This window comes from Setaria italica, chromosome VI (assembly GCF_000263155.2).
Source record: "Setaria italica strain Yugu1 chromosome VI, Setaria_italica_v2.0, whole genome shotgun sequence".
Lineage (NCBI taxonomy): Eukaryota > Viridiplantae > Streptophyta > Magnoliopsida > Poales > Poaceae > Setaria > Setaria italica.
Window position 1 is genome coordinate 13290397 of NC_028455.1, and position 13820 is coordinate 13304216.

At 45.6% G+C, this 13820-nt stretch overlaps 1 protein-coding gene and 1 long non-coding RNA gene across 2 annotated transcripts; both read right to left on the bottom strand.

Moving 5' to 3' along the window:
- Nucleotides 1-4113: 4113 nt before the first annotated feature.
- LOC101778310 (DIMBOA UDP-glucosyltransferase BX9-like) lies at nt 4114-5831 on the bottom strand. The gene is given in 5 exon segments (XM_012846800.1): nt 4114-4505; nt 4624-4849; nt 4851-5016; nt 5139-5244; nt 5336-5831. Coding segments are annotated over 5 exon segments (1386 nt in total).
- A 6497-nt stretch (nt 5832-12328) lies between these two features.
- On the bottom strand, nt 12329-13232 carry LOC111257562. Its single transcript, XR_002678060.1, has 4 exons — nt 13125-13232; nt 12960-13021; nt 12760-12831; nt 12329-12673 (listed from the first exon to the last, which is right to left on the bottom strand). It is a non-coding gene; the product is annotated as an uncharacterized LOC111257562 (long non-coding RNA).
- Between the last annotated feature and the right edge of the window lie 588 nt (nt 13233-13820).

The window sequence follows — 13820 nt, forward strand, 5'->3', positions numbered from 1 at the left end:
CCATGTTCGCCTCGGCGAGGATGTTCTCTGCCGAGCAGCAACGTATGTCAAGAAGGAGGTTCGATTCTACGAGAAAGAGTGGATACGGACATCGTGACCGTGTCCCCTTTTCTGTAGCATCTAACCTCTTTCATGACGAAGTGCAGTGCCGCCCAGTTGAGGACATGCTCGCGAGATGACCACGGTCTTCAAGTTCAACAACTTCTGTAGTGGTAAGGAAAGAATTTTTGTACATAGATGACTTCTGCTACTTGTTGAACTTATCAAATTCAATATGGTTTTTCAAATCCACACTTGTTGAACTTGCACACCGTGTTCATTTCTGCGATGATGTTCTCCGCCGAGCAGCAACGTATGTCAAGAAGGAGGTTCGATTCTACGAGAAAGAGTGGATACGAACATCGCGACCGTGTCCCCTTTTCCGTAGCATCTAACCTCTTTCATGACGAAGTGCGGTGCCGCCCAGCTGAGGACATCCTCGCGAAATGATCACGGTCTTCAAGTTCAACAACTTCTGTAGTGGTAAGGAAAGAATTTTTGTACATAGATGACTTCTGATACTTGTTGAACTTATCAAATTCAATAAGGTTTTTCAAATCCATACTTGTTGAACTTGCATACCGTGTTCATATTGGCGAGAATATTCTCCGCCGAGCAGCAACGTATGTCAAGAAGTAGGGTCGATTCTACGAGAAAGAGTGGATACGGACATCGTGACCATGTCTCCTTTTCCGTAGCATCTAACCTCTTTCATGACGAAGTGCGGTGCTGCCCAGTTGAGGACATCCTCGCGAGTTGATCACGGTCTTCAAGTTCAACAACTTATGCAGTGTTAAGATAATATTTTTTGTACATAGATGGCTTCTGCTACTGGAGGAAGTGGCGATGGTGGGGGCGATCGTGGTTCCTATTATGGCAAGGTTCCAATCATAGTTGGCCCTCAGCATAAGCCAAAGAAAAAGAGCGCGTTGGAAAAAGCAATGCTTCGTTATTTGCAGCAACGTCATGAAGAAGCTGTTGCCGCAGGTCAGGAACCTCCTTTTGGTGGTCGTTATGCTCCACCCTCAGTCCCGGGTGTTTCACGTCCACTTAGTACTACCATTTCAGGCAGCACAAATAAACCTAAGGATGAGGTTGGGTCAGCGGAACCTTCTTCTTCACCGTCCAAGGATGCTTAAAGTCCTCCTTGATAATAACCAGTGGATGGCTTGTTGTATTGTATGATGTTGTTTGGGACTTTAATTTAAATATGTGTATTTGGATCTTGATGTTGTTGTATTGTACCATGTTGTTTGGATCTTTAATCGATTTTCACACGTAATCCATTGTCAAGTGTAATCCATTTTCATGCGTAATATGATGCAGATGGACTGGCAATGGATGTATAATGCAGACAGGCGGAGCAAGGTGTTTATTGATGGCTTGCATTATTTTCTCGAAGTGGCAAAAGCGAACAAGCCAGAGAATGGGTTCGTATGTTGTCCATGCTTCCAATGCAATAACAGGAAGGAGTATTCAAAGGATTTCTGGGGGACTATTCACAGCCACTTGTTTAAATACGGTTTCATGCCTAACTATTTGGTTTGGACCAAGCACGGTGAACTAGGGGTTGTAATGGAAGATGGCGAGGAGGAGGAGGAAGATGACACCATTCCGGACTGGGTTGCAGGCCAAGCTTTTGCAGGTACTACAATGGGCGAGGCTGATGAAGATGAGTTTGCAGAAAATGGCCCTACTGATGACCTTGGTCAGGTGATACGAGATGCATACAGAGATTGTGAAACTGAGAAGAAAGCAGCAAAGTTGCAGCGCATGATAGATGATCACCAAAAATTGTTGTACCCAGGTTGCCAGCAGGGCCATAAAAAACTAGGTACGACACTAGAATTTGTGCAATGGAAGGCAAAAAATGGTGTGTCCGATAAGGCAATTCAGGGGATGTTGAACATTGTCAAGAAGATTCTCCCCGAGAATAATGAATTACCATCCACAACATATGAAGCTAAACAGATTATTTGCCCTCTCGGATTGGATGTTCAGAAGATACACGCATGCCCTAATGACTGTATCCTGTATCGTGGTGATGAATACGAGAAATTGGATGCTTGTCCCGTCTGCGAAGCCCTGCGATATAAGATCAGGCGAGATGATCCTGGTGATGTCGAGGGGCAGTCTCCCAAGAAGAGAGTTCCCGCGAAGGTGATGTGGTATTTTCCTATAATACCACGCTTGAAGCGCTTGTTCAGGAACAAGGCGAATGCTAAGTTGATGCGATGGCACAAAAAAGACCGTAAGGAAGATGAGATGCTGAGACACCCCGCAGATGGGGCACAGTGGAGATCAATTGATAGAACATTCTCAGACTTTGAAAGTGAAGCAAGGAACATAAGGTTTGGTTTAAGCACTGATGGATTCAATCCATTCGGTGAGTTGAGTAGTAGCCATAGTACTTGGCCTGTGACCCTTTGTATGTTCAACCTTCCTCCTTGGCTGTGCATGAAGCGGAAGTTCATTATGATGCCGGCGCTTATCCAAGGCCCAAAACAACCCGGTAACGACATTGACGTGTACCTAAGGCCGTTGGTTGATGACCTTTTACAGCTCTGGAAGGAAGAAGGTGTACTAAAAAACTTTTTGCATACTCCTTGAGGTCTTATTTATTTATATTGGTTACATCGTACTTAGGGGATCCTTTTAACTTGTTTTAGAAGCTCATAGTAGTCTGCCGAGGAGGAGATCCGAAAGAACTAGAACATTGTACGAGTCTCAAATGTTCTAAATTGAAACCTTAAATGTATAATTAGTTCACAACGATAATCTCTGCCTTGTTTGGTCTGAAAACTCTTAGAATGGTTTGACATGTTTCAACTATGTTTTGTAATAATTCGTACCTTTGAGGCTATTTATGTTAAAAGGTAATTTTTATTGATGTTTTCCCATAAAAAAGTGATCCTGATGTATGGATGAGATAAAAGTTGTAAGTGGATGATTCGGGTTGTCCGGAGGACACTCAATGAATTGTTGGATTTAAATTGTTTTAAGCGCGTTGGTGGATAATTACTATTCCAGCAGTAATTAGGCGCACTTAAGCTAGTTTAAATTAGATGGTTCCGTCAAACCTGGACTCTGAGGTGGACTCGAACTTGATGTGGTTTGTGCCTCTAACTTAGCTTGGATGTTCCTGCTGATCCTCTCTGCCTTCATGCCTCTCTTCAAGTATTTCATGATCCTCTCCATGTTTCTTAATTATAATAATATCTTAACTAAAAATAATACATAGGAACGAGTTTACCTTATCTTTAGTACGAATGGTCGTATCTAAGCGTGTTATGTCCTCATCGTACCGAAGCTACATGGAATGGCTCGATGCGCAGCCACCCGGCTCCGTGATCTACGCCAGCCTTGGGAGCTTAATGTCCATTGATGTGCAGAAGCTCAAGGAAATGGCCTGGGGAACAAGCGCCCCTTCCCTGTGGGTGGTCTAGCCAAGGCTGGTGTGTGGATGCGAGTCCGACAAGCTTCCTGCTGAGCTGCGGGAGGAGATACGGGACAGAGGGTGTCCAGTCGGCTATTGAGAGACCGATGGGCCGAAAGGAAGGAAACGTGAGTAGAGGAAGGATTAGAGTTTTGAGGGATGCAGGCATGCAGCAATAAAATGCACTTTCAAAGGTAGATCTACTGATGCATCCTTGCAAACGTCTATTGGATTTCATAGTCTCACCATAGTGTGTATTCTTCATTATATATGAGGATGATAGGAGCTTAATTATTTTTGCTCCATGTTCGTGAGCATCGTTCCTGTCAGAGTAATATTATTGAACATTTTAAAATTTACATTTTATTTGATTTTAAGTGATAGTTTATTTTGTTCAGTCATGCCATTGGCATAGTAATGTGTTAAGGGTATACACTTTTGACTTTTTGAGTTTTGAGTGACCACATGCTGAGGGAATCAACACAACCTTTTGAGTTACAGCTCAGGTCCCCGAATCAGTTGAAATGGTAAATTAGTTTCCTGGTTCAAAGTGGAAATTGAATAAAAGGAAATTACACGCACAATCCATACGTTCGTACCAATAACAAATATGCTTTGTACTGTAGCTTCCAAATGTTTCATAGTGAAAATATGAGATCAGCCAAGTTAAGGAAAGCTGTGTGAGATGATCCACTCTCCTTAATGCCATTCTCCGCCGTCTCTTTCAGGCTTGTCATCCTCTCTCTAACCTCTTTCCCTTCTTTGCTGCTCATCAATTTTTCAATAGCATCTCGTATCCTCAGTCTCTCAAGCTGGTTTTCCACTTCAACCTCCACTCCAACCCTCCGAACCTCGCACACGAACATAGCATTTCCATATTGGTCACCCAACAAAGGTCGGGATATCATCGGCACACCTTCCGATATAGCCTCCATCGTCGAGTTCCAACCATTGTGAGTCAAGAAAGCGCAAACCGTAGGGTGAGCAAGCACCTCATCCTGCGGAGCCCAGTCGATGATCCTGCCTCGATCTCCAGGGCTTGTTCGCTTCAGCTTATAAGCCGGCTGAAAAGCTAAAACGGTTGATTTGTTGTGAGAGGAAAATACTGTTTGGTGGCTGATAAGCCGGCTGAATAAGCTGAAGCGAACAGGCCCCAATCTCTTCCCGAACCCCATCGGGCAGATCACCGGACTCAAATCCGCGGATGAGGCTCGGCCTGACGACCCAAATGAATGGGCGCTTACTGTCAGCCCAGCCCCAAGCCAGCTCTACAAACTCGTGCGGGTCCATGGCAGCAAGGCTCCCGAAGCTCACGTAGATAACGGAGCCAGGCGTTTGCGTGTCCAGCCAGTCAAGGCACCGGCGGTCTTGCTGCTAACTGGTACAAGCTGCTTTTCACCGGCGGTGAGAACTTGTTGAGAGGGCCGATGACGAACACGGGGATGGACATGTCTTCGTGGATCTTGTCGAGCTCAACCGTCTCGATGGCCTCAATGGTGTTGATTATGAGGCTGGCGGACCGCCACGCTCCATCAACTGTGAGTTTGTTTGCTTCAGCTTATAAGCTGGCTGAAAAGTTAAAACGGCTGATTTGTTGTCAGAGGAAAATACTGTTTGGTGGCTGATAAGCTGGTTGAATAAGCTGAAGCGAACAGGTCGTGTGTGCCCGAGCAGGCTGGCGAAGTCGTTAAGGCTGCTCGTCTCGATGCGTTGCAGGTCTCTCACACGGAACGGTGGCAGCACATCGACTGGACCATCCGTGTGGTCCTCTGCCGTGCAAAGAGGAAGCAGAGAATTTTGGTGTCTGGCTGTTAGAACAAACATTACTAAACACCAAACATTTCGATTTTCTCGAGTTACCTTGGACAGGCAAGTAGCCCTTCTCAATCAGTGCCGGGTAGACCATGAAGTTCCGGAAGCTCGCTGCGCTGCTGCTCATGAGCCCCAGCGCCGGCACGCCGAGCTCCCTCGCCACCGCCTGCGCGGAGTACCAAATGACGTCGGTGACCACGCACCGGACGCCTCCTGGCTCCTCCTCCTCCTCCTCCTCCTCGGCAAGCAGCGCCGCCAACCGCTCCTTGAACGGCGCCGCACAGCTAACGTTCAGCTCCGTCACGAGTCTCGCAATGTCCTCCGACCCCATGAGCTCCGTGGGTACATGGACCGGCACCGGTACGAAGCGGTAGTCCGAGGGGTAGTCGTCCGGATCCGGCGCGCGAAGATCGGTGTGGAACACGGTGATCGCGACGCCGCCTGCGTGCAGAGCGCCGGCAAGGCGGAGCATCGGGTTGAAGTGACCCTGGTATGGGAACGGGAAGCACACAACGCGGCGGCCGGCTCGGATGGACGAGGCCATTGCTGAAACCTCGATGCCCACGGGTCTCTCTGGATTAGGGCTTCTTTGTGGCCTGAAACAGGTAAGAACTGCAAGCGATAAATAGATAGTAATGGGCGGCAAAGTTAAATTACTTTATCAGCGAGTGGCCGGCAAATGGTACTTAAACAACGGCTGGTATTAAAAAATGGTTCAAGTGGGCTGACCAAGTGAGAAGTATAGCCTGCTAATAACACCCTCCAATGCCATCAAAACACGAGAAAAATTAAGAAAATATACATTTACTGATTAAAAACCACCTGCAAGGTTAATACTCTCTTCGTTATTAATCTGTAATGTTTATGATGCTAATTACTAGTTCAATGTCATAAAGTTAAACACGAAGGGAGCATCTCATAACCTCATAAACTACATCACCCAAATGTACAGTGCTCGATTATTAGACAATCACTCAATTATTTAATAAACTTGTTATTGGAAATCATGAAAAATTAACTCGCTTCTTGAAACTAATATGCTCACAAGAGAAAAAAAGAATGTCCTACTTAGCTATATATGTGCATGCATCTCCCTAGATCTCAAGTGTTGACTTTATATTTTACTAGGATCATGCCCGAGCGTTGCTACGGGCAACAAAATTTTTATATTGCAAGATATTGGATTCAACGGGATAATAAAAATATAAAACATCTATAAATATAAAATAAGTATATCATATAAGATTGGATTCAACAGGACAATAATTATGTGGAACAAGTAGGAATACAGGTCATCCAAATGTCAACCCTATCTATCCTATTTCTTTGCTTGTGATGGGCCAAACAAAATGTTTTATCATGCCCGGTAGTCTTGTCCTCCAGGCATTCGCTTCGTGCGCCAGAAGATCGATGAAGAAGCTGTGCCGCATCGTTATAGCATCATGTATGTAAGATAAGTGCTTACTCCAAGTTAAGCTCTCGTGTGATGGGATTATCGTATATTGTAAACAAAGGAACGTACAACAAAGCATATCTACTCACTTTTTCGATGTGCACAGGAAACAGAGAAATGTTTGAAGAAACATAAATATTGAACTAATTAGCATGTCCCAAACGTTCCAAACATCATATATAGTCATGTGATGTAATTCAGTTTTTCAGTATACGTGGAATTTCCCATACAGTTACATCATGTGACAAAATTAAGCAATCACTTCAACCTAAATACCTAGCAAGAGCAAGAAACATGGAATTGATCAGTTTAGTATTTTTAAAAAATAAATGAAAAATGTAAGACACCCACAAATAATCATTATATTACCTTGCCTATGGTGTTAGAACCTCCTTGTATACAATATTCTTCGTATACGTGCCATCTACAGTTGGTACCCTTTTCTTCTTCACTGATGTACCTTTTTGTTCATTGTTATTTTGATTACCCTGGCCGTTCACTTTCTTAGAAGCTTTTTTCTTTTCCTTCCTTTTAGTATGTTCCTCGTCTGCCTCTGCGTTAGGTGGGAGGGCGAGGATCTTGACATTCGTTCTAGCTGTGGCTCTAGACATAGCAACATACAACTGACCATGAGAGAACACAGGAGCGGGCAGGTACACACCCACATTTGGTATAGTTTGGCCCTGTGACTTGTTGACCGTCATGGCGAAGCTGAGCCTAATAGGGAACTGCTTCCTCTTAAATTGGAATGGGAACATCTCATTGTCAGACGATTCAGTGAGCTGCAACGCCGTCGCTCGCTTAATTATTGGCAGCCCCTTCTAGTCGTCTTCTGAAAGGTGAGATTTTATTCAACTTTGAGTCTCATGTGTCATCTCCTGTTACAGGTCCTGGCACAATTATTTCATTGAATACATAATGATGGCGCCTGCTAATTTTTTTCCCAGGAACACAAGTGCTGCAGCCTTGTTTTGCTGAGCTGACAGCTGAGTAGTGCGGAGGGCAAGTTCTTTCTGTGAATACATATGATCTAATTATAACGAACATGATTAACAGATTAATTAATATAACACATGCCATATCCGACAACCTCTTGGTATAATCATGTCTAGTTAGGCCTAATCATGATCTAATCTACGTGAACATGATTAACAGAGGGTAACGAGAACTCACACTTGAGGTGCAACGCCGCCGCTCGGACGACACCCTCCAACCTTCCTGTGCAGTTCGCGACCGAGCGTTCAGCTTCACAACAGATCGGTGTCGGTCTAGTAACAAGGTCAGGGAGTAGGTGATGAGAAAGCTTCAAGAGAATTGCATGCGTCCGTACCGATGGTCAACAATTACCCAGCGAGGAGGTCAGCGAAGGTGCAGGGCGGGCAACGGTGGCACGGGGCAAGCGACGGATTTGCTTCGGGCCTGTGCGTGTGCGATGGCGGCAACGAGTTTGTTATGGCGGCTGATAGAAAAAGGAAGGGAAGGAACCAGGATGGAGTACAATTCTTTTTCCAACCAGGCCTAGCAAATCTGGCGCATGCATGCAAGTAGCTAGCGGATTTTTTTAATCTTTCCTTTCTTTAAACATGCCCACAAAATCTCGCGCATGCATGCAAGGAGTTGATTTTTTAATCTTTCCTTTCTTTTAACATGTCCACAAAATCTCGCGCATGTGCAAGGAGCTAGCTGATTTTTTAATCTTTCCTTTCTTTTAACATACCCACAAAATTTGTAAAAAACAATATTGACAAATCTGGCGCATGCATGCAAGGAGCTAACTGATTTTTTAACCTTTCCTTTCTTTTAAACTGTCCACAAAATCTCGCGCATGCATATAGGGAGTTGATTTTTTAAACTTTCCTTTCTTTCAACATGCCCACAAAATCTTCTCTCTTGACGGATGCGCCCGACCCCTTGAGGGTGGAACTCCGCCTCGCCCGACCCTTGGTCCCGGGGTCAGATGCGCGTGACCCCATGAGGGTGGAACTCCGCCTCGCCGATGCGCCCGACCCATTGAGGGTGGAACTCCGCCTCGTTCAACCCCGAGTGAAGCTCCGCCTCGTCCGACCCTGAGTCTTGGGGTCGGGAGTATCTGACCCCTGAGCGGAATGTTGGAGTAGTCCGAGGCTATTTTTCAAAAAACCCCTGACATTTCATGATATCAACCCGCAGTCCAATTCCGAGTATACGCCCGACCCTTGGTCCTGGGGTCGGATGCGCCCGACCCCTTGAGGATGGAACTCCGCCTCGCCCGACCCCGAGTGATTTGGGATGCGGTTCTGCTAGAACCAATCTTACCATTCAGGCTAGGTTTCGGGGGGAAAATATTAGTACATGTAGATTTAGATTTGCTGGGTTAGGGATCATAGTGCCTTATTTGGGTTATGCTGTCTCAGGATGTACGTGCAGCTTGATTAAAACAGCTGGTCCGATTTGGAGTACATGTTTAGGGTATTGGATCTACAAGCATTGGAGTACATATCAATAAATCATCACCCGCAACATTTCTTCTGTAGTCCAGAGCAAGCAACTTTTAGAGGGATCTTGGACCAAACAGAAGTGAAACACATCAAGCTGAGTACTTAGCTGCCATTGAATCACCAAACATGTTATATGGTCACTGTCTAAAAAGTTCATATAAGGAAAATCCTTGAAAAATATGATTCAGTATGTCGCGAACATCCAAACTTTGAAACACAACACAGAGTTGCTGAGCATCCTAGCATTACTACTTGTTGATGATATCTAATGTAAGGGCACGTGCCGTCTTTGTAATTTGTTTCCGTTCAGTGCGTATCCGCTTGGATAGGTCTGCAGCACAAAAATCAGAGATCAAAACTACAAAAAGATGTTACCTTTCAAATCGTACGCATCAGAACATATGGGAGAAAAAATAATTTGACTATAATCTGTAGTAGTCACTCCACCTAACAGGCAAGGGAAAAGTGAATTAAAAACTTAAACAGACAAGGGGATACATGAATTTAAAGAATTAATGGTTAAATATATTGTTAATTTTATTAACAAAACTGAGTGCTCATTGATAATGTCATACCTTGCATCGTAGATATCTTGACATGGAGGGCAGCTAATGTCTTGAATTGATAAGCCGCGTGACGCCACTCCCATATGTGGCGTTGAAGGTGTGGGTCGTTCACGTGGATTATGATGAAGTTTTTCCTACAAGTAACAACATTAATTCCGATCGACCCATGGCATGGCAGATAATTTCATATGTACATAAATACACATACCTTTGATTCATGATTACCACGTGCCTGTTAGGCCGCCTCCGGAAGTCACCCCTATCTTGGATCTCAGACGCATATACAACCACGCCTATGACATCTTCAACAACAAAAAAAATATATGCTTTGCATTTTAGTGTGAAACCAAGGACATCATATTTTGTTAAGTGAAAGTGTGTATAAATTGATGAGTCACCTGCAAAAGTATCTACTGGCTGACGGTATACATCCTCGAATTTCCTAAAGGCACGAGGACACTCTGAAATCCAGATGGGCCTCTGTGGAGTCTTGACTACAGTATCCGGTAAAAGGACGACAGCGTAGTATTCACACAGACGGTACATATTGGGAATGGGATCCACATAAGTTGGCGTAAAATACACTCCCAAAAAGTCATATGTTTCACCTTCAATGAGCACACTGTTGAACATCATATGATGGTCGCCGCACGCAACTGCCTCCATCTTGGTGCCCTGCACAAACATTGTAGCCAACATATATCAGTAGTTTGCAGTGAAACCACAATGCATCCGCCTAATTACACATGCATATAAAAAAAGAAGTAGGCGGATGATTGAAGCACCTACTCATCAACCAATATTACGCGCAAATACTCCTGTCCTCTATACTCTCGTATGTTTCCTTTCCAGAAAACCATGGCGCTCACATCCAATCTCCAGAAGATGTGTTCCAGCTCCACCTCATGAAACTCAACCCACCTATAATTCCGAGATTTTATACATATATAATGCAAGGGTGCATCATAGCGTACGAGATAAAAACTGATGTCATCATTCTGATGAAATCTGTACCGCTTCAGAAAATTACGAGTATCATACCTGTTCGTTGTCGGTGCGGGCAAGGATATCAGCGGTGCAGGCAAGGTTACCCTCTTCCTCGAGAGCGACATGTAGGAGGAACCCATAGCTGGATAACTGCAAGTTGAACATTTGTACTGCAGTGAGTCTTATTCGTTAGGAGAGATGAAGGAATAATGATATAGGAGCTTATCACTTCGGTGTACTGTTCCATAGTTACTGCTTCAGGAGAATTACATGCGTCCGTACCGATGGTCAACAATTACCCAACGAGGAGGTCAGCCAAGGTGCCGGGCGGGCAACGGCGCCACGGGGCAAGCGACGGGTTTGCTTCGGGCGTGTGCATTTGCGATGGCGGCAACGAGTTTGTTATGGCGGCTGATAGAAAAAGGAAGGGAAGGAACCAGGATGGAGTACAATTCTTTTTCCAACCAGGCCTAGCAAATCTGGCGCATGCATGCAAGTAGCTAGCTGATTTTTTTAATCTTTCCTTTCTTTTAACATGCCCACAAAATCTCGCGCATGCATGCAAGGAGTTGATTTTTTAATCTTTCCTTTCTTTTAACATGTCAACAAAATCTCGCGCATGCACAAGGAGCTAGCTGATTTTTTAATCTTTCCTTTCTTTTAACATGCCCACAAAATTTGTAAAAAAGGATATTGACAAATCTAGCGCATGCATGCAAGGAGCTAGCTGATTTTTTAACCTTTCCTTTCTTTTAAACTGTCCACAAAATCTCGCGCATGCATATAGGGAGTTGATTTTTTAAACTTTCCTTTCTTTCAACATGCCCACAAAATCTTCTCTCTTGACGGATGCGCCTGACCCCTTGAAGGTGGAACTCCGCCTCGCCCGACCCTTGGTCCTGGGGTCGGATGCTCCCGACCCCTTGAGGGTGGAACTCCGCCTCGCCGATGCGCCCGCCCCCTTGAGGGTGGAACTCCGCCTCGTTCGACCCCGAGTGAAGCTCCGCCTCGCCCGACCCTGAGTCCTGGGGTCGGGAGTGTCCGACCCCTGAGCAGAACGTTGGAGTAGTCCGAGGCTATTTTTCAAAAAACCCCTGACATTTCATGATATCAACCCGCAGTCCAATTCCGAGTATACGCCCGACCCTTGGTCCCGGGGTCGGATGCGCCCGACCCCTTGGTCCCGGGGTCGGATGCGCCCGACCCCTTGAGGGTGGAACTCCGCCTCGCCCGACCCCGAGTGATTTGGGATGTGATTCTGCTGGAACCAATCTTACCATTCAGGCTAGGTTTCGGGAGGAAAATATTAGTACATGTAGATTTAGATTTGCTGGGTTAGGGATCATAGTGCCTTATTTGGGTTATGGTGTCTCAGGATGTACGTGCAGCTTGATTAAAACAGCTGGTCCGATTTGGAGTACATGTTTAGGGTATTGGATCTACAAGCATTGGATACATATCAATAAATCATCACCCGCAACATTTCTTCTGCAGTCCAGAGCAAGCAACTTTTAGAGGGATCTTGGACCAAACAGAAGTGAAATGCATCTTCCCCAAACATGTTACTTCCATTGAATCACCAAACATTAGATATACACAATGGAGGGTTGAAACACATCAAGCTGAGTACTTAACGCATTCATGAAATTGTTATATGGTAACAATAAACACATCAAGGTGAGTACTTAGCTGCCATTGAATCACCAAACATGTTATATGGTCACTGTCTAAAAAGTTCATATAAGGAAAATCCTCAAAAAATATGATTCAGTATGTCGCGAACATCCAAACTTTGAAACACAACACAGAGTTGCTGAGCATCCTAGCATTACTACTTGTTGATGATATCTAATGTAAGGGCACGTGCCGTCTTTGTAATTTGTTTCCGTTCAGCGCGTATCCGCTTGGATAGGTCCGCAGCACAAAAATCAGAGATCAAAACTATATAACTTTAGTGAAACGAAGTTATTGAGCACAAAAAGATGTTACCTTTCAAATCGTACGCATCAGAACATATGGGAGAAAAAATAATTTGACTATAATCTGTAGTAGTCACTCCACCTAACAAGCAAGGGAAAAGTGAATTAAAAACTTAAACAGACAAGGGGATACATGAATTTAAAGAATTGATGGTTAAATATATTGTTAATTTTATTAGCAAAACTGAGTGCTCATTGATAATGTCATACGTTGCATCGTAGATATCTTGACATGATTTGACTGGGAAAATTTCTATCAGAGAATGATTTGACTGGGAAAAGATAAACAAAATCACATGAATTTGGAATTGGAACTGAATGAAGAAGACAAATTAAAGGAATGAATCGGATGAATCGGAAACGAAGGAGACCTACCTGGTACTTTTCTAGGCCGGCTGTGGGCTTGGTCGAGGAGTCGGCACTCGGAGAGACCGGGGACGAGGCGCCGGTTCCGCTTCCCGATCTTGAAGACCTGGATCTCGAAGCCAAGCCGCTGGTCGGCCGCGGCGCAGTTGGCGGCGGTGGCGAAGCAGGCCGAGGGAGCCGCGGTCTGGCAGAACGCGGGCGGCTGCGACATCGAGGCGCCGGTTCCGCTTCCCAATGTTGAAGACCTGGATCTCGAAGCCAATCCACTGGTCGGCCGCAGAGCAGTCGGCGGCGGTGGCGAAGCAGGCCGAGGGAGCCGGCTGCGGCGTTGCAGGGCGAGGGAGTAGACGACGACGGTTTGTGGGCGGCAGCGGCGTTGTAGGCCGAGCTAGGCGAGGCGATGCGAACTGCTGGCGGCGGCTGCAATGTGGACTGCTATCAGCGGCTGCGATGCTGGGCAAGGGAGGAGGAGTAGGCGAGCGAGGGGAACATCGGATGGCGGAGCATGAAGCGCAGGGCGCGAGGAGGGGCAACGGACGGCGCGCGCGGTGGGCTTCGAAGGGCGTTCATCGGAGGGCGGACCAGTTTGCGCGGAGGACGCGGGAGCCAGCGGACGGGTGAACGGAGCGGAGGGGCAGACGACGTACGAAGTTTTTTCTCCTCTTTGGTTTTTTTAGGAGTAGAGATTACGACTCTGCTTTGCTT